The sequence below is a fragment of the Zosterops lateralis genome (assembly GCF_965231275.1).
Source record: "Zosterops lateralis genome assembly, chromosome: 4".
NCBI lineage: Eukaryota > Metazoa > Chordata > Aves > Passeriformes > Zosteropidae > Zosterops > Zosterops lateralis.
Window position 1 is genome coordinate 12,705,194 of NC_139765.1, and position 20,885 is coordinate 12,726,078.

At 42.5% G+C, this 20,885-nt stretch overlaps 2 protein-coding genes across 5 annotated transcripts in view; one reads left to right on the top strand and one right to left on the bottom strand.

The window, feature by feature from the left end:
* Positions 1–20,885, top strand: part of ITPR2 (inositol 1,4,5-trisphosphate receptor type 2) — a 241,136-nt gene that overhangs the window by 208,568 nt on the left and 11,683 nt on the right. For all 3 annotated transcript variants that reach the window (XM_083859206.1, XM_083859207.1, XM_083859208.1), the window contains 5 exons: positions 60–255; positions 2,377–2,469; positions 6,919–7,046; positions 8,387–8,552; positions 9,812–9,972. In XM_083859206.1, the coding sequence (XP_083715332.1) occupies positions 60–255; positions 2,377–2,469; positions 6,919–7,046; positions 8,387–8,552; positions 9,812–9,972 (744 nt within the window). The remainder of the gene's footprint in view (positions 1–59; positions 256–2,376; positions 2,470–6,918; positions 7,047–8,386; positions 8,553–9,811; positions 9,973–20,885) is intronic.
* RASSF8 (Ras association domain family member 8) overlaps positions 1–20,885 on the bottom strand; it is a 253,822-nt gene that overhangs the window by 49,357 nt on the left and 183,580 nt on the right. The gene's annotated exons all lie outside the window — the stretch shown is intronic.

Consider the following 20,885-nt stretch of genomic DNA (forward strand, 5'->3'; position numbering starts at 1 on the left):
TAGCATCTATATATTGCCTTATTTGTATTCATTTTTCCTCTACTCTCTACCTTCCCCAGCTGTTTGATCTGGTGTACAGGGAGGAGACATTGCTAAATGTCATAAAAAGTGTTACCCGGAATGGCCGTTCAATTATCCTCACTGCAGTGCTAGCACTCATCCTGGTTTATCTCTTCTCCATCATTGGCTTCCTCTTCCTGAAGGATGACTTTATCATGGAGGTTGACAGGTTGAAAATCAGGACCCCTGCTGCAGGTATTGTTTTTTATATTAAAATTTGCTTCCGACTTATCCCTTTTTCTGTCTGCCTAGCCTAACATTTCATCTAAGGACATCAAATTTCTTTATTTGTGCCTGCATGAGAGCAGAACTTATTCCATATACCTTAGAACTCAATTAAGCCTTTGTGTAAAATTTAATGTGTATAGGGTTGTTTTAGTCTGGGCTTATTTGTTGAAATGCTAAAATCTAAGACATTTGATTTATTATATTTGCTTTACAAACTCGTGATAATGTTAAAAAAATAATCTGTATTTCCCAAAGTATTTTCCTAAGTGAAAAGCATCTTAAAGTGGATTGTATTGGTTCTCTCTCACCTTAAAAGCAGCTCATAGTAATTTCTGTGTACTGTATGAGGCATGTGATCTTAACATGTTCATTAGCTGTATTCATTTCATTGCTTTTTAAGCTTTATCCAGAAGAAATTTATTACAGAATTCACATTTCTACTGATAGGAGCATCCTTTAAACTCAGTGTGTATTTTATAATCCTGACTTCAGTAAAGTTATTGGGAGGTTTGGAACCAGCTTTAAAAAGGCCAGGATTTCAAATTTCTGGACTGAGAGACTTTAACAAAGTGCACAGAGAGTTACAAGTTTGCTTTGCTAGAAAAGAGCCAGGTCTGGTCTCTTGAGAGCTTTGTATGTGCTGCCAACCAGCCTGCTGGGAGCATGGGCAGGGAGTAACTGGCTGCAGAGAAATACTTGAGAATAGCTGGTGATTAAATTCCTCGAGGCATGATTTTCCCAAATGCTGAGCTCTTCAGACCTGTACACAAGCACAGAACTGGTGGGGCTGTGTGCACTCAGTGTTTGCCAGTCTTTTCCTGAAGTTGTTTTTTCAGGATTTAAAGCTCACAAACAAGGCAAAGGTCATTCAAGACTCATGGGCCTGGTGTACTTCTGCAGCTGGTTCAAAACCATATTAAAAAAAAAAACAACAACCTGACAGATTTCTTTACCCTACTGTGATTTGGGGTTCTTTTTGGTTTTCTTGGGGTTTTTGGGGGTTTTTTGCCACTGATCATCCATTGGGGCTAAATTGGCTTATATTTGACTTACCATTCATTTTGGGACAGAACTTAGGGTGTGAAGTCTCACTTTGAAAGGTAGCTCTGTCCATCTTAATAAAACAGGCTACACACAGCTCTGATCTGATCTGATCTGATCTGATCTGATCTGATCTGGGGCAGCAGCTCCTGTGTGTTTGTGTTGCTTCTGTTGAGTTCTTGGCAGATTTTTGTGGTGTGGGTATGTTCTTGCTGGCTTCATGCATTGCCATTTCTGATCAAAAACTCATCAAGAAAGTATGCTGACTGCATGTTGATGGAACATTCTGCTTCCCAGGACAAGTGCTTTAAATTTTTTCTTTATAAAGTAGCAGAAAGAGTAAGTCAGAGTGCATGTTTTCTGCATTACACATTTCTGCATTACATACTGTCTTAGCCTGTTCTTTTGTTGTATAGTTTTGCCTTCATTTTTTTTCTCCTTAAACCTTTTTGTATCTCTAATTTGAAATGCAGAAAATTGTTGAAGGTGCACAAGAGAAAATTGGTTTGATAAAATCAAGCTGATGTACACATTTACCACGTTGGGAATGTTAAATTAGTGTTTTACACAAACCCATACATATTTACAAATGAGTGCCAAACTGTGTTATAATCCTTGAAAACCCTTAAATATTCTACATTCAGGATAACTGAACGTCAGCTTGGTGTCCCTCTTGTCAGCCTTTGTGAATAATTTATCTAATGGTTTTAAAAACTGACATTATTTTCATATCTGACAGTTGTTTCTTGCTTTGAATATATTTTGTTCTCACCAGAAGCAGCTGCATTTGATATAGATTCATTAATTTCAGGAGATGAAATGGGAATAGCTGTGATATACAGTAAATATAAAACTGTGTTTTTGTTCATCGTGATTCCTTTGAGCAGTTGAGGCAGACTCTTTTGAGGAGGGAGGAATTGCTGGTGTAATTTGTTCTGTTTTTTCTTCTTAACTCTCCAACCCAGTGATTCGCTCCTAGAAAATAATGATTTAAAACTTAACATCAACGTTGTACCTGTCTTTTTGTCAATATCCCTTTTTCCACAGGTATTGGTGAAGTTCCCACTACAACCCTGACATCAATGATGGGAGCCTGTGCAAAAGAGAACTGTTCCACGAGCATCCCAGCTCTTAACCCAGGTCAGTACATAAGTTCCCTGAGACCGATGATCCCTGGAAATGTCCAAGGCCAGGTTGGATGGGGCTTGGAGGAACCTGGTCTAGTGGAAGGTGTCCCTGCCCAGGGCTGGAATGAGATGATCTTTAAGTTGCCTTCCAACCCAAACCACTCTGTGATTCTCTGATCTGTGTATGGCTGTTGCAGAGACTTCTGCTGGTGTGAGAAGTGAAATGACAGTTGTGAGTCAGAAGTGCTCAACTTCTGCGAGGCTTGGAGCTTAGTTGGCATCTTTGCTGTTAATAGGAGTTCTTCCCACACCTGATTTCCAAATGAACTGACATTAATTTTGTTATTAAAAGAGCTTGCTGAATCATTATGTTTGAACGTTCAGGTTGCTTCTTGCCAAGTGACTCAGCTGAGAGAAGCTGCTTGTTGCTTGTCTGCAGCATCCTCACCTGCACACTCTGAGCCACTGTCAGATCCACTAGAGCCACAGAAATTCATTTGCATGGCATAGAATATCTATCAGCAAGCTTTTGTGTATTTTTTCTACATGCATCTGGGCCAAGGCTGTACTGTAGCCAGAAGACCTAAGAACCCAGATCCACGTGTCCTACTCTTTCCATGGGAAAGACACACAGTCTAGTTGAGGTGGCTGGTCTTTCACTGCAGGTATTAACTTTGGTTTGATGTGTTGTGGCCTTTGCAGTGGGGGTGTCTGCACAGTGGATGGTCTGCAGGCTCAAAATATTTATTGTCACAGTTGCCTGTGGTTGCTGGAGGCTGAAAGTGAGGACATAAATGGTCCCTTCCTGTGTGCCAGTATAATGTTGTTTCATAAGCTTTATTCTTCCAATACTAATTTTTGAGTTTTTAGGATCAAAGCCTTCAGGAAGAGGGCTATAAAAGTAGGCTTTTTCTCCCCAGCTGGTGTGTAAACAGGCCTCATAAACAACATGAGAAGCTGTCTGCCTAGACAGAGAAAACAGTCTAAGAGCTATTGGCAAAGCTGCTGCATTCAAAGAGTAATCTATCAGTCAAAGAGATGCAATGTGGCTTTTGCCAAGCTCTTTAAATGATAGAAATCTCACATTTCTCATTGTTTGGGTACTGCTCCTTTAAAATAAAACCATAATGAAACAGGGCTGTACAAAACATCTAAGTGCACTCTTACTTAATCTTGAAGAAATTTTATTTATCCAGTACCACTAAAACCCACCAACGTTCAGCAAGAACAGTTTTGCTCACCTTAGCCACCTGGTCAAAAGAATTGTTCTACTTTCTGTCTTTTCCTGGGACATATTTCCCCTGTGGCAAAAGTGTGAGCATGGTGGAATGCAAAGGCATGAGGTCACCATCCCTGGAAGCGTTCAAAAGGTGTGAGGATGAGGAACTTGGGATGTGGTTTAGTGGAGGACATGGCATGGTTAGGTGAGTGGTTGGACTCAGTCTCAGAGGTCTTTTCCAACTTCAGTGGTGCTGTGATTCTACGAGATTTGGGGAATTTCACATTGCAGAACCAGAGAAGCCCACAGCAGTGTGTGGAAAAGAGAAAATGTTTTCAGCAGCATCTCAGGTCTCAAGTGAGACATGAATTATGTTGCTTTTCAGATCAGATCACTGCTGATCATTTTTTCTGATGGGACCCTGCTTCTTCATTGGGTTTCACTGGTGGAGCCTGTGCTCAGTCATTGCTCTTACTGGTGAGGGGGTTCCCTGGGAGCCAGTGTGCTGTGCCCAGAGAGCCTTCCCTCTCTGCAGCCTGCTGCTCACTGCTGCTCTGGGCTGTCAGCATAAAAATACTTCATCTCATCTGCCTTGGAGTCTCCCTCTCTCCACTCCAAAGACAGTTCCATATCACTTCAGTTTGTGCCTCGTGAAGTGCCTAATCACTTAAAGGAACTTCACATCCTAGAGTACATATCTCCTCATCCTCTGTAGCCCATAAAGACCTGTGCTAGGATGGTGCACAGGTACCTGTTTGTAAAAGAGGACGTTTCTAAAGACTCATTCCACTGCCAGGCCAGGTCCTGCTCTGTGCAAGTTCTGCTGGATCCACACGGGCACAGGTGTGTCTCACCTGATGTGCTCGTGTGACCCAGAAGCTGTGGGCCATCAGGTGAGGATTTTTGAAGTCGATCTCCCTATTATCCCTCCCCTTTCCCCAGAGTGATTAACACTCTGGGCTGGTCTTAGGACTTAACCTGTTTTGCCTGTGAGTTAAATTTAATCAGAAGATGGCCTGCCTAATGCTATCCAGACTCTCATGAGCCACTTTCCAGGGTAGAACTGCTTGCAAAAACATCCCCTGAACTGCAATTAGAGTCAATATTGGGACCTTAACAACAGTGCACTGTACAGATCCACTCCTTTCTTTTAAGTATGGGCATAGTTGGTGCCTAGAGGGGCTGAGCCTGCACTGTGAATGCTGTTGAGCATTGAAAACAGACAGCTGAGGCAGAACATGTGCCTGTAGGGTTGCCTGGCCCCCAAGTTCAAGGCAGCTCTTGTTGCTCCACATCTGGAAGTGGAACTAAAACAGCAAAAATTATGTCTGTACACTCCCCACAGCCTACATTGCTGCACTAGAGGTTTCTGCCAACTTTGGGCTGTCTGGTTCTTTGGCAAAGATCTCGCAACCTGAGCTTGTTTTTCTGGGATGCTGATGCTCTGTGTTGCAAGATGTGCAAGGTGATGTATCTTGTTTCTCTGAAGCCTGGCTTGCTCTGAATTAGCATCTCAGTGGACAGGGAGAGTTGGGTGTTAGGGCTGCTGGTAGATAATTCCCTCTTCAGTTCTCAGTCCCAGATTATCCTCTCTGTGCACCAGAATCTGATCATCTGCTGCTTCCAGCACCTGATTCTGGTGTTGTGAACAGTAAAAATATTGTAGTTACCTAAAGGAAATAGAAGCTGTGTCTTTTTTCAAGGCTTTTAATTAATTTTGTGGATGGTCCCCTTCTCAAGCACAGCTCAAAAAAAAAAAAAAAGGAATATTGTTTGAAAGAAGGGAAGAAGGGAATAATGGCAGGATACAACAGCAATGAGTAGTTGTATGCATAACATCAGTGTGATAGTAAAAAAGTCTAGGTATTACAAGATAAAAAACATTTCTTGTTTCAATCCTTTCAGTTCAATATCCAAGCAGTTATTTTTAAATCCAGGATTATTTGTGGGAGTAGTGTCTGTAATGACCATACAGTTTAATAGGGAAGTCTGTCCTGATGTCTGATTTTGCTTTTCTTTTTGCTCAAAGTTCCTTCAGTAGGGAGTCATTTCTCATTTAATTTGCCTACAGACCAGTGGTGGCAAAAGCAGCAGACACCAGTGTTGTCCTCCCATCCCAGCCAGGATGCATGCACCACAATTTGGGAACCCACATCCAAAATTAAATTTAAATCCAAATTACTTGTCTGCAATGTGAGTGTTTGCAGTCAATTCAGTTTATCAGAGTCTATCTCAGTGCCCCAGATGTGGTGGTTTGGGGCTGTTAAATATGTGTTTCAGTCAACTCTCCCAGCGGGATGTTGTTATTTATTAAACCATGTTACAATGAGTGCAGGGAGCAAACCCAGTGTGAATGGCTGCCTTCCCCGCCTAAGCAAGCAGGTCCCTAAAGAGAAAGGAAGGCAGCAGGAATGGAGGAATGGCAGTCACAGCCCTGACTCTGCAGCCCAAGCCAGCAGGACACAGGGAACAGCTCAAGCAGGGCTCTTCAAGGGAGGCTGTGGATGCAGTGAGTGTGTGGTGGGAGGGACTCTGGCCAAGGTGGACAAAGTCCCCCTGGGGTTGGTGTTCCAGCCCAGCTCCTCTGCACGTTCAAACATCTCCTGTACAATAGTACCCTCTGTGGCTCAGCCAAAACCACGCAGCAGCTCTGCAGCACAGATAAGAACAGAATCCAAGTTTTCGAGCTGAGGTCAGGGAGAGCTTTTCCTTTAATGTCTGTCAGGCCTGTGCTTGGGCACTTGTGCTGGTGGAAAGATTATGGACAGACTGACTTGAGAAAAAGCCAGCCCCTCTTTAGTGGTTTCAAATGCTAACATGACTTGGCTTGTACATGAGTAGGTAGAGGAATGATTTCACAGGAAGACAATCCTTTTACAAATGTGCTTCTAATTCTCTGTTTATATTGCTTCTTGTCTATGCTGCATTTTTAAGGGGCCCACTGGAAAAGCAGTGGGAGGACTGCAAGGAGAAGGGGTGCTCCTATGAACAGAGATGGTGGCTCTGGGTCATTAACAGCTCTGGTGGGAGCCCTGCTTGTGATTTTCTACATCTCTCTTCAGGCTAAGTGTGCCTGATGTGCCTAAGTATGTCACCAGCAGTGATGTGCACATGGGTAGGGATGATCAATGAGGTTCTGGATGAGAAATATGAGAGGCAGATGTGTCTTGAAGTTGCTTTCTCTAACAGAATTGTGGCTTTGTTTGATGAGTGATTGCTTGACGCTGTGGTTCCTGTTTGCAGGTGAAGAAGAGGAGGATGGAATAGAAAGGACCTGTGACACCCTGCTCATGTGCATTGTGACCGTGTTAAACCAAGGCCTGCGGAATGGTGGTGGTGTGGGAGACGTGCTCAGAAAGCCTTCCAAAGATGTGAGTGTTTTGGCTCAGGAAATGCATTACTCCCTGTGCATCTCATGAATGCCAAAGTCAATTTTTGGAGGTTATAGACAGTGTTTGTATCTAGTCTGATCTCATGTCACACAGTTGATTTATCCATGTAATTTTTAGATCCCAGATGGGATATTTAATAGGAAGAGCTAAGCTTGGTGCTATGATTTTACTTGAAGAAAAGATCTCTAGGTAGTTGTTTTACCACTTCTGGAAAAATGCAGAATATCACAACCTTCAAAGCACTGCTAAGAAGCCAGCCCTGGGAGGCACATCTGGAGTGCTGTGTCCAGTCCTGGGCTCCTCAGCACAGGAGGGACAGGGAGCTCCTGGAGCAGGGCCAGCAGAGGATGCAGAGATGATTTAGGGCCTGGAGCATCTCTGACAGGGAAAGGCTGAGGGAGCTGTGGCTGTCCAGCCTCGAGAGGAGCCCCAGCTGAGAGGGGCCCTCAGCCCTGGGTGTCCCTGTCTGCAGGGAGGGCTCCCAGCAGGGCCCAGGCTCTGCTCTGGGGGCCCAGCAATGGCACCAGAGGAACGGGCAGGGACTGATCCCAGGAAGTTCCACCTGGACATCCTAGCTTATATTCAGCATGGCATCTGCCCTGGAGTAGGTCCTGTTGTTTACTTGTACTCAACCAGCATGAAGATCAAACCAGAATTTCATATATTGTGGCATGTTTTCTCTTCCAGAAATTTCTTTAAAAATGCAGTTCATTAAAGGACCTCCCTAAATATTTGGGTGGTTTCATGCATTTTTATTGAGGTTCAAAAAGAACATCACAAATAAAGGCAATCTACTTTGCTTGATGAGCCACTCCATATGTGTTATAAATAAACTCAGGATAAGGTAAGATCTCATCAGGGCTTGCAAGAGTCCAGAGGCAACTCAAATCTGGATGGAAGAGCTCCCTGTGTTGGTAGTAGGAGTCTGTAGCCTATCTCACAGACTGTGAGGTTCTGGAGGAGCCGAAATTTATCCCCAGTGGAGTCTGTAAGCACTTACAGACTTTGAAAGTGACCCTTTGAAATTGATCCTTGCCACTTAGCAGCTCTTTAATGTTAATTATATTGAAGCACTCCACAAAGGGTAATGCTATTATACCCATGAATGTGTGGGAACTGAGCAATTGGGTGACTTCAGGTCTCTATCATGGTGAAGAAAAGGACTTGGACTACGTAGTCCCTCCCTAGTCCTGTGAGTAAGGCTAGCAGAATTTGGCATATGAAAGGAAAGATATGTAGCTTTGCTCGTGCTAATGTGAAAATGTTACTATTTTAGATGCGTGCTATTTTTATACCTTATTGCAACCTTGTTATTGCAGGAGCCTTTGTTTGCTGCACGAGTTGTTTATGATCTTCTGTTTTACTTCATTGTCATAATTATTGTTCTCAACCTGATCTTTGGAGTCATCATTGATACGTTTGCTGATCTCAGGAGTGAAAAGCAGAAAAAGGAGGAGATATTAAAGACCACGTGTTTCATCTGTGGTAGGTGTTAGTGATCTCTTGAGATATTTGAGGGTGAAAGGAGTGAAAATGAACTATTCCTCAATAAATAAAGCTTGGACTCCAGGCGTGGTTATCTTCTACAAGGAAAGTCTGTAAAAATTCCAGAGGTTGATTCCAAATTTATTCCCTCTCAGTAGGAGACAGATTTGGTTTATGAATCAAAAGCTGGCTTTGCTGAGAGGTTCACAGTCTCCACCCAGAATCCGAGGCAGAAGAGCCGTGTCTCACGCTTGCGTCATCACCACTAATGGAGATGGGGCAGCTGCTGACTCTGTTTCACAGAGCGTGCTGCAGATGAAAGTGCAGCTTCTATTTCACAGCACAGGGCATTCCAGAGAGGGAGCATCTGCAAGAACTGCCGATTTCAGAAGGTGATGTGAAGCAGGGAACAAAAGGATTCGGTGGAAATCATCCCCACAAAGCCCATGGAAAATCACGCTTATTTTGAAGTGCATTCACAAAGAGGGACGGAGCTTTCTTCACTCCCTGGGAGACTTCACAAATACCTGCTTTTTTGTAGGCTGGGTGCTGTTTCCATGGTTGTACTGACAGGGATGAATGCTGTGCAGAGCACAACATGTCTTTAGTGTCTGTGGACAGGAAATCCAGGGAGGAGAGCAGAAACATGGGGGCAAACATTGGTGATTCCTCTCCTTCCTCACTTCTGATATTCTTCTTCAGAGATCTGGACTATTACAGGGAAAAATAAAAAAAAAAATTCTTATGACTACAGTTCTATAAAGACTATGTGACAACAGAGCTGCAGGGACTCACCCTCTCTGCCAGGTTTAAGCCCACAATCTCACTGAAGCTTAAATGGAACTTTTTATATCCTTGATGGTAAAAGTGTGCATAAATCTTTGGAAGATCAGGGCCTGGACTGCACACTATTTGCTTCCCAGTATACATCTAGAAAGAGCCAGAGCCAACACTTGTAAAACACTTTATGGCCCTGTCAGCATGGAAGGAACTGTAAAACTGTAACATATTTATTATATTGTTATTGTTATTAAGAGGAAATATCACAAAAGATAATAAATGCTGCATTGAAAGACTTCTGTCAGGAATGCCTTCTGGCCTGGTATTTCTTGCCTGGCAGTTATGGCTTTTAAATTAAGATCTTTCAAATTTATGATCCTTTAAATTAAGTTAGGTTCCTTTCTCTAACATATTTAACAAATTTGCGTATTTTTATGTTGAAGTTTATTTTTTGGCTTTATGTTCTTCTCTTTTTGCAGGACTGGAGAGAGACAAATTTGATAACAAGACCGTTTCATTTGAGGAGCATATAAAGGCAGAACACAACATGTGGCATTATTTGTACTTTATAGTTCTTGTCAAAGTTAAAGATCCAACTGAATACACTGGCCCGGAGAGCTACGTGGCACAAATGATTGTGGTAAGTCAATTTGGGCATGTGCTTTATGCAACAGAGAGATGCTCCTTGCAGCTAGGGCAGAGAATGTCTTTCTTTTCCTCTCTCTCTCTGAACAATGGGAGGCATCGATCTGTATTTTTTGAGATCTTTTCACGTGTCTTAGTCTGCAGCAAAATCCAGTCTTAAACATAATGAAAAAGAAAAAGGTGCGGGCCGCAGTCTCCAGTTTGGCGTCAATGCTGTCATGCTCTGTGGGTTCTGCTGCCTCATTAGCCAGAGCTGGGGCAGGATAGCATGCATCATAACATCTGCTGCTGCTCCAGCTTTGTCCAGTGTCTCTGGGCTGCTGTCCAGAAAAATAACATCTCCTGCTGCACACTGAAATGCGGGGTCAGTGCTCAGGGCTGGTGCTTTTCTCCTATGGCTGCTCTGAACAAGCTAGTGAAAAGACCAAGCAGAGCAGCCACAGGGATTTGAAGAGCCACAGATTTGAAGAGCCACAGAAACTGCCTTGTGAAGCAGGGAGAGTACTTGGATTCAGAGAGAGAAATGTGATGATGCTGGGCCAGAGAGGTGTTCGATTACATTTTGTTTCCAGCCTGCTGCCGAAGAGGGTTCGTTCCGCTGAGTGAGACGAGTGGATTATCAAGGCTGCCTGGCTTGGGGCTCCATTTTTGAGGAATTCTGCCTGCCTGCTGTGATATTCTGGTGCAGCATTTTCTTGCTGTGGACTTGCTGGCAGGTATTGCACTGCTCAGGGCCTGTGCCAGGCTCTGTGGTTGCAGAGCTGGCATATGTCTGAATCCTGGAGGAGGCTGTAACCAAATGCGCATCAGGCTTCGCTGTTTATGCATTTCTGGAGCCACATTTCGTATCAAGACTATCTCTCTGTTATCCCTCATCAAGCCTTTCACTGGACATACTACCCAGCCTCATTACTGAGGCGCTGGGTGGCCTTTTACTCCCCAATTTTGCCAAGGGGAAGATTCTTCTCCTTTTACTTCAGCTGTTGTCAGGTTAGGCACCAGGTTTCAATCGATCCCAGCTCCTTTTTGCCTTGTCAGTGCAGAAAGCTGGGTTATTTATCCTGCCTTTGGATGGGTGTCCAGGATGGCAGGGCTGGCTCACCTCTCTCACTAAAATTGTTAGTTTAGACAAGATGCCTAATTGGGAGCAGGCTAAAATTAGAGCTGACTCCCAAGCACTGTGCAGGCTTAAGCAGAGCTTACCTTGAAGACCTCACGTTAGTGGAAATGGTGGTGTTTAGACAGAAGTGTATGTTTGATCGCTGCTGTTAAATGGAGCTTTTGTTAGTGCTATTGCTGCTAGAAGAGAAAGTGCTGTGGCAGGTGATGGGAATTCAGTACTCAGGTGCAGAGGAACAGCTTATTTCCTTCAATTTTGAACCATCAGTCTCATTGCCCAGCTCAGGGTGTTTATACTGTAGGCAGTGATGGATCTACGTTTCTGCAGTTTGGTGGGTGAGGTAGAAAACCTAAAATAAATCCTTGTAGACTCTGTTGCATTACGAGAAATTATTCATAGTGGCAAGTTGTCCTGTTACACATGGAAATATTTTCGCTTATGTCAGCAATACATTTTAATTTGTGGAATCAGACTCTGGGGCCCGTCTCATTTGTTCATTCCTCCTCTACCTCTCCCTGCAATGTTTGTAGGATTTTAAACTTTGTGGTATGTATGTTAAGCATTAATGTTTAATTCCAAGAGATGTATTAATATTCATAGTAAGTATATTCATCCTATAGCAGCAGTGATTTGACTTTTCTGATGTGTAATTCACTAATGTATTTTACTTCTGTATTAATGGCTGAAACTCCTCTTTGACTATCTAAAATACTAACAGAAAAGCACCAAAAACTCAGGTGACCTTAAGCACTGAACTGATTTCTCAAAGCCCCTGTTCCTCTGTGGCAGAATATTGGTTGTTTAAGTGGTTAGCAGTAACCCAGATTTTGGGATTATTAAACTCTCTTTTCCCATGAATGTATATAAAGTTAAAGGTTATTTTGGATGATGGAGAGGTACCTATGGACCTAGAAATGTAAAGCTTACATGGAATGAAAGTATAAATGGCAGCGTGTGAGAAAAAAAGAGAAATAAATGTTTGAACAAACTACAGGTATCTAGTATGGGATCAGTAGTTGTGTCTTTGTGTAGTTTAAATTCCTAGTATAAAATCCAGGGAAGATGTGCTGCATAGAACAAGCAATTGGAACTTCTTAAGTGAACAAAAAAAGGACATTTTCTCTTGGAGCCAGAGAATTTACTGTATACCACACGCTACACTGAATACTAAGAAATTAAAGAAAGTAATCTGACTGGAGGAATGGAGTATAGTATTTTGCTGGAAGAAGAGATTTAGAGATACAGCTTTGCTTAGGACCAAAAGAAGAGTCAAAAGGAAAACTCTCAGAGGCAGTTTTGCAGCTGTCAAATGTATGAGCTGCTGTAGCAAATGTGTTTGGTGTGTCCCAAACACAGCCTGATAGTAATGAGTTACACCACAGGCATGTGAAATGTGCTAAGTTCCATGCACTAATTAAGCCTGAATAGGGCTTTTGCCATGAAAACAGAGAGAGAAGCTGATTCAGACTCTGTGACAGCCTGAAAACTGTGCAACCATTCTTGTGATGCTGGGGAGAGGTGACCAGGTCCCAGGTGGGACAGCACCTGGTTAGGATCTGGCAGAAAAGAGACTTGAAATCACTCTTTCACAAGAGACTTGCCAATGGAATTGACTCATTGCTGAAAAAGGCTTGTGGGGATGTATGGGATTGCAGGAAATATTTATAAATATGGGTGGTTGGGATAGCAGGGTACTCTCAGGACCTCTTTGAAAAGGACAAGGTGGAATGAGATTTTATATTTCATACTATACAGAATATGGCTGAAAAAACTCTGTGAGTCATTCTGGAAGAACTCTCTTCATTTTATTAGTTTTTGTTATGATCAGGAATGCCTTCTATTGGCTGCTTCTGTAGCTTTAATGGATTCTGTGGAATTTAATGGAATTCTGTGTTTTCACAGCCAGATCGCTTAAGGAGAACTTCTACCAAAATCCAGTCCTCCAAGTCCTTCAATACACATATGTCAAAATCTTGGAATATGCTGCAGTAACTTTAATGGAAAGTAGAATTTAGCTCCAAGTATCATCCTCACTATCCCTACAACTGCAGTGAGGAAGCAATTATTATTTGCATTTGCCTACTCCTGTCTTGCAAAGTATTGCAAAAAGTAACATTGGAATAATGATCAGTATTAACCAAGGACCAAGAAAACATCTACAATTTCTGATAGTCTTTTTCTATATTGCCCAACCTCATCAGAGCCCAAAAGTATGACTGTCTACTTTGTGACTCTCAGTCTTTTCTATGTATCATTTGTCCACCAAACAGCGAAGCATCTAGTTTGAAGGTTTGCTGATAGCACAGCAGATAAAAAAACAGGAATACTGTGGTCTCCTTGTTTTGGAATGTTATTTGAAAGGCCAGGTGCCAAAATGGATGGGAGTTATTTACACATCATAGTTCACCTCTCCAGTTTTCCAGCTCGAGAAGGGGAAAGAAACACGTGGGTGATGTTGTACACACCCCTCACTCAAATGCAAGATTCTTGCAAGTTTCCAAATTCCCTTGTATTTCTGTTCCAGGAGTGGTTTGCTTCAAGGCATTCCTGTTATCTTGCATGTCTCTGGCCTCAGAAGACCTTGGGGTAGAGCACTCCTTTTGCTTTCTTGCTCTGGACTGTGGACATTGTCCCTGCAAACTCCTGATGTTCCCTGTGATTTTGATTTTCCCAGCAGCTCTGTGTTTGCTTCAGTGCTTAGCATACTGCTCTGAGCAGAGATTGAAGTAGTCAGGAGTTATCCAGCTTTCATAAAGAAAGGTATTAATTTTTCTGGGGTTTTTTGTTGTTAGAAAAAAGCATCAAGCATAAAATGTATTCTAAAGCAACACGCAGTTTATACACCCCAAACTTTATGGAGATGTTGGTGGGAATAAAGCACTTCAGCTCTTCCAGTGCTGCCCTTTCTTCTTGCACACTATCTTTTATCAGTTATTTAGTGAAATATTAATGAATATTAAAGCAGGGCAGTAGGTTTTATTTGTTTGCTCTCCAGGCCTCTTTTATGAAGTCAGACAGGTATTATACAATATCTGAAGAGACAAACTTTGAAAAGCTGGCTGCATGCCTTGTGTTTGCACTGAGAACCTGCATGAATGATTCCCCTATTGAATTTTCATTCCTGTAGAAAAAACCCTGTTTATCTGACCCATTTGACCAGAAACACTACCCCTAGCCAACCCAGAGATGCACATAACTTGTATTACATCAATACAGCAATCTTTGAATGTTCCTTGTGTCCATTTGTCAGAGGAGACAGTTTAATGTGATAACTGGAACAATGAAGGTTAATGTCTAAACTTTTATATTTTGCTTTTCAGAGGTGTAATTTGTGCACACATATTTCACCCAAGCATTTGTTGCTGTAAATAGATACATGGAGGTTAAAAAAAAAAAGATATGATTAGTTATTGAATTTTTTGCAGCTCAACGGAGATATGAATTAGCCTATGATTTGCATCTCCATTCATTTGCAAAAATAAAAGGTTATTGGCTTAGGAGTTAAATTAATTGTTTTGCCCATTGGAAGAATTAAAGACTTTAGCAAACGAAGCCCTGAAAGTTTCATTCTTACATGCTTTGTCCACAGTTCTTAGCAAGTTTTGTAATGGCTTTTATCAGCATTAGTGCTACCTGTCATAACTACATAATTACAGCACCTAATTATATTATTACTTATTTACCCTCGTTATGTAATTGGATGTAATTGTGCAATTATGTAACTCCTCAGTCAGCTGAAAAATGCTCTAAAACCAGCCTGTGCTCCTAAGAGTAAAGGATACTGCCGTGAATTGGACCATCTCTCTAAAGCAAGGCAATCTTTTCTGGGAAATTACAGGTTCTTTTCTCCATTACGGTCATTGGGACCATGAACCTTTTATTCCCATCAATGTGGCAGGGAGGAAGCAGTAGAGACAGGTTGAGCAACACCAGCCTGAAATTCTGAACAATTGTCTTCTGATTCAGTTCTTTTAAAAGCACTTTTGTGGCACAGCAATGACCTGGCATTGGCTGTGTGGCAAATATTTTGACTGATTTACTTTAAATATTTTGAAGGTGTCAGCTTTTTTTTCATTATTATTTTTCTTTTAAATTATTAAGTTAAAAAGTATTTAGCCATGTCAAGAGGAAAAATGCATTCTCCTTTTGAAATATTCTTATTGTTTTGTTTGCTGTTTTTAAATACTGAAGTTTTGAATATTCAGCTGATTTTAGTGCTCCTTTGAGCTGATACTGTTGTTTCTGTTCTTCCTACCTCCAGCCTCATGGTTTTGCCTTCTTTTTCTATTAGATACCCAGAAGTGGGTGTTAGATTGAAAAGCAGTGCTGGGAATAATGCCAAATGAGCCATTGAGAAGCCTCACAATAGCTGTCATTCTGCCTATGGTGTGTGCTGGGCAGCACCAGCCCTTTTCCCTTGGCACCCTCCTCTCTCCTGCCTCGCTGCTCTGCCTTTGCTGTGTTCCCACCTCAGAAGGGGAGGTGTGATGTGAGCCATGGCAGCTCCTGGCTGCTCCCAGGGGTCAGGTCATGGCCAGAGTTGCCCCATGAGGCTGTGACCCCCTGGTTCAGGAGCAGGGTGAGGGGACAAGCTCCCTTCTGGAGCCAGAGCTGCTTGCGTGCAGCCCCTGGCACACCTTGCAAAGGGGCTTTTTTTCATCTTACCCAACCCCAGTAGACGTAGCTGACTGGCAAAACAGCCAAGGTGTGAGCCAAGGGTGCCTACAGAGCCCGACAGCTGTGGGTCAGGAGGCTGCCTGCCTGTCCCCTCACACCTTGGGAGAGGTTGCTCCAGGGTTACTCAATGAGTAAAAGGCATTTCACCAATGCCAGACCCTGGTGTGCTCCCCTGATGTCTGACAGAGTCAGTGGCCATCCCCGAGCAGACCACATGGAGCTTCTAGGGGAGGCAACTCCAAGGGAAATTCAGGCAGGAGAGGTGAAAAAGTACTGTACACTGTACAGTGAAAAAACACTGTACGGTGAAAAAGTGCTGTACAGAAAGGGGAAGGGCATGCTGACAGCATGGGGGTTTGTGGAACAAGCTGTTCTTTACTGCTGTCGATTTTTGTCAAAGAATGTAATAAAATTATATGGACTAAGAGGGCTGTTGACCTCTGCTCTTAAAATAAAGCTTCTTTGGAGAAGGAAGAAAAAAGTTCTGACATCCAAAATTGTTCTATTCTGTTATCCATCACCCTTTTGAATTTTGGAGGTAAAAGTTTTCTCTGCTAGTTCTGTAGATATTCTTATTACATCCAAGGATCACAAAACACTGTGGGTAGAGAGAATGACCTAAAACAGAGAAATGTCAATCCAAGGTAGCACAAATGCCACAGAACGGGCACTTGGGATCTCGGGAAGACACTCTGTGTGCTTTTCACATGCACTCTGATGATTCATCCCAGACAATTCCAGGTGTTGCCTCCCCCAAATGTCCACCAGACCCTTCTGCTGCAGCGAGAGCAGAGGTGGGAGGACCAGGGATGTGTTTGTTCACTCCTGAGCTGCTGCAGTTCACAGCCCAGAGTACTAATGTGAGAACTGATGGCCACTGAAGTCACGCCAGTCTGAGCTGCACTGGTTGAGGAGAGGAGATGGCACTGGTTCTGCTGCCTCTGTATAGGTGGGATAATATCAGCAGGGAGAAGGGGCACCAGCTGGTTGGAGTGACCCCTTCAGCTGCTGCAGCTGAATCTGCCAGGGACGGTGAGCTGCAGCTCCTAAACTGGCTCACTATAAATAAACTGTATTTTTGAGGTTTCTTCATTATCATAAATTCTAGTTCAGCATGAACTTTCTTACCTGGCAACTCACAGGACTGAAAATCCTTACAGGACTCGTGCACACAAATGTTGTGCTTGAGTGGGGCACGGAGTTTAGAGCTTTTGGGAAGCTAATAATACTCCCATTGTTAGGGCTGGGTTATTTTACTTTTTAAGACTGGCTTTGCTCCAAAAACTAGCAGATGTTATCGAAGCCAAACTTGCAAGGATGAGATGTATGTACATATCATTAAGCAATGCAACTTTTTCTTAATTACTTTTAAAAGGCTGATACGATGCATGTCACGTTATGAGTAATTACTTACCATGGCAGTAACACCAAGAGCACAAAAGCCGGCTGCTAAATAAGATCTAAGGTCTCTGAGAAAGGCTCATTTCCTAGGAAATGGAGTGTTGGTTTTGTCTGCAGTTGGGTTTTCATAAAACAAGCAATTAAAGAAATACGCCTAAATAGATGATTTACAGCTCCCATTTTTTTGTTGTGCTCAAAATAGGAGAGCAAGTGAGAACACAGCTCTATGTGTCCTTCCACATGGACATGGGCCCTGTGGGGAGTCCAGGGCTTTGGATTAGGTGCACCACGCCCCAGAGAAAGTCCTTTTTCTGCATCAAGGCCTGCCCCAAGTCCACAGAGGAGCTCAGAGTTGATCACTATTGAGTGATACAATCACTAAAATACAGCTGAAACTGAGCTTTACACAGGTCCAGCCACTACTCGGGTGTATAGGGGAGGTCTGTCTACCCTCAGATATCCGAGTGTTATCCAGGTCTTACATATACAGAATAAATTGAGGCACTTTTCTTTCTGCTTTTAGGTATTGAGTTATTTTTCTATTGTTGCTTTTCTTGTTGCTCAAAAATAATTTTCATTTCTGTGGGAAGACCATTGCTATTTTTGCTTCTCTGTACAATTTTGCCTCTACGCTATTATCTCATTAAAGTGCTGAACACCTCCCTCTCCACTTCATAAAATAAGCAATCACAGTAATGTGCCTAATTAGCTGCTTTCTTGCTCATTTGTGTTTCTCAAAGCATGAAAAGTTAGCATCACGTGAGGACTTTGCATCTTTTCACAAAGCTCCTATTCTTCAAGAGAGCTGAGCATCTTCTTTTCTACTTGAAGGGTTCTGCATCTTCCAGCAATGGTCTCTTTGGTCTGCCATAAATAATTTAGTTGGCCTGCTTGGCTCAGCGGTGCATGAGATGTGGGTAAATAAAGGGAAAGGTGAGCTTCATTTGGTACCTTCTTGCAAAAGCTTGAGGTTTCAGTGTGTTTATCTTTATACATATCCTTTTCAGACAGGCAAAAATTAATTATGCTGCTGCTGCTTGAACAGGAAGACATGGATCTGATCCTGCCTCCTTAGAAATGAAGTCATTAGCTGGAGCAGGAGAAAGCTTGGTATCCAGGGCAGGTGCTGCAGCACAGGCAGGTTTGCTGTGTGCAGTTGAGGGGATGGTGATGACCTTCATCCCCCAGCTGTCTCGGGGAGGGAATGGCCATGGCACAGAACCCTTGTCTCTGCTCAGCCCCTCACATTCTTTTTAACTTCTAAAGCACAATCCTGTCCATTTCCCTCTTTCCTTTGAAATCACTTCTGTGTACACACCTATGATGTAATTTCAAGTTACAGAGCAGAGCCTGAAACTCCTCAAAAGTATATTCATTGATATTTGGGTTTTTTTCCCCTCTGAGATCCAGAATCAGCAGTTTGATGCTACCCAGAGCTAGTCTTTTTGACTCCTGTAATATTGTGGCTCACTTGTAAGCTTAGCTTGACTTCCTCTGTATTTTTAAGATTTGGCCACCTATCTGTTTAGGCTTCAAAGATTTTGCTACAAAGATGGGTTCTGCCTTGATAATACAGTGCAGTCACAGCCTCCTTGTCCTCCTTCCAACTTCTACTCATTCAATTTGCAAATTAAAATAAATGAGCCAAGTTGGGTTCCTGTTTGTTTGCTTGCTGCTGGCCTTTAAAACTCGAGGAGGGGTCTGGACACGAGGCTGTGTTCCTTGAAACTTGCAGATCCCCAGGAACAGGGAGTGGAGGTGTTCCAGCTGGAGCTCCCTCGAGCCGAGCAGCGCAGCTGGCAGGACACGGGCTGCAGTTCCCTGCTGGAATCTGCTCTCGCCTCCACCTGCCAGAGACTGGAGCCGCTAACTTTCCAGGCAGCCTGCAAAAGTCATCTTTTATCCCTTTGTTAAAGAAGCCTTGTGGCTTGAGAAGGATCTGTGTGTGGGCAGACCTTTAGTCTGGGATTCCAAGTGATGGAAAGGCTCTCCAGGGCACTGCATAGGCACTGATTGTTGCACTTAAAATCTTGGCAGTGACAGAGCCCTGATTCTCCTGGGACTGGCTGCACAGGGCTTTGCCAGTGAAAGCTGGACCTTAACTGGGATCACAGCTAGTGATAAGAAGCTGAACCCCAGAGGAACAATGTGATGAGCAGATCCTGAAACGTGTCAACTGAATTAATTTGATTTTGCTCGATGAGAGAAGCAACAGACACAAAACACTTCAGTGCTGTTTGAGAATATTATTGCAACATTTGAAAACAATTATTGCTCTTTGTATTACACTGGTACTAAGCCTCTGGCTGCTTGAATGGGAAAGAGACTGAAAAATTGTCTACAGCCGAGGCAGATAACTGCAGATGCTGAGGAAGGGAAGGACTGTGGGGTTCCCCAAAAACATGAGGGCAGTCAGTAAAAGAACAGAGAGATGAATTTGTTGCCTTACCAGGAACGCCATTTAAAAGTAAATAGGCCCGACGCTGTTTGGACTCAAAACATAGCAGTGAGATTCTGCAATATGCAAAACCGGGAAAGGCTACAAAAAATGCAGTTCTGTTTCTGACCTCTCACAGTGCAGAGGCAGCAAGATTTGGGGGGATTTGGTGTAACATTGGCATGAGCTTGATTTACAAGGTTCTACAGCTATGATGAAGTTACTTGTTTGCTGGATCTATCACAGGAGGAAAAATCCACTGGCCTGTATTACTCTGCATGGATAAGTTTCTGAATTTGTGTAACTTTAGTCTCATTGTGCCATTTATCTTTTGGAATCAGCTTTATGAGATTTGTGTCAGGCTTTTCTATTTGGTTGCAAGGCTGCTCTGCAGAATCTTCTCTCTTGTTTGTGTGGTGGATGTGTGTATGATAAAAAGCTAAGATTGCATCATCTTTAATAAAAGCGAAGATGTATAGCCTAAAGAAATCAGATTAGTTGTAGAGAAAGAAATCAATCAGGTTGGCAAATTGCATCTGTGGGACAAAGTGCAAAATGTTTGTTTCATACAGTATTTATTGAACAAATTTGTTGAGAAGATGGTTAAAAATGCTCTACAAGAAAAAAAATGGGAACCATTTTGTTCAATTTAAATGGCATTGATGTATTTTTTATATCATGAATTCTTGCAATATTACCAACAACAATCCCTGATAAAGTACTTTACACAATTGCCTCGCAGGACATTTTGAGATAAAAGTATATATCGGAGATTGTGAAGTAGCTGCATCCAATTTATATATAATGGAACCCACTACAGCCACCCTCCAAAATTCAATAGATCAGGAATCACATTACAGTTCCATGAGTTTGGGGTAGTAGGAGCTCTAAAGAGCCTCCAAAACAAACAGGCAACTTTAAATCATGTTTAATGAACCCTGTGTATTTTATACACATTTGATTAAAATGTTTTGTTTCTGTTTTTCATTCTGCTGGGTGATGCTGAAGAAAAATCCTAAGTTCAGGCCTGTGAAACTGATCATCTGCTTGTTCTCAAGTGAAAATTCTGTTTGACTGAACACAGCAAACCATTTAAAATGCTGGACTGAAAAAAAAAAAAAAAAAAAAACCAAACATAAAAGAAAAAGCAGATCTGTACAGAGGATCCATTTTAATATTGCCTAGCAAAAGCACTAAATGAAAATGTAGTATAGACAGATAAAGGGTCATGCAGTACTGTGGTGTTTTTTTCTTTTATTCCTCTATGCCAACA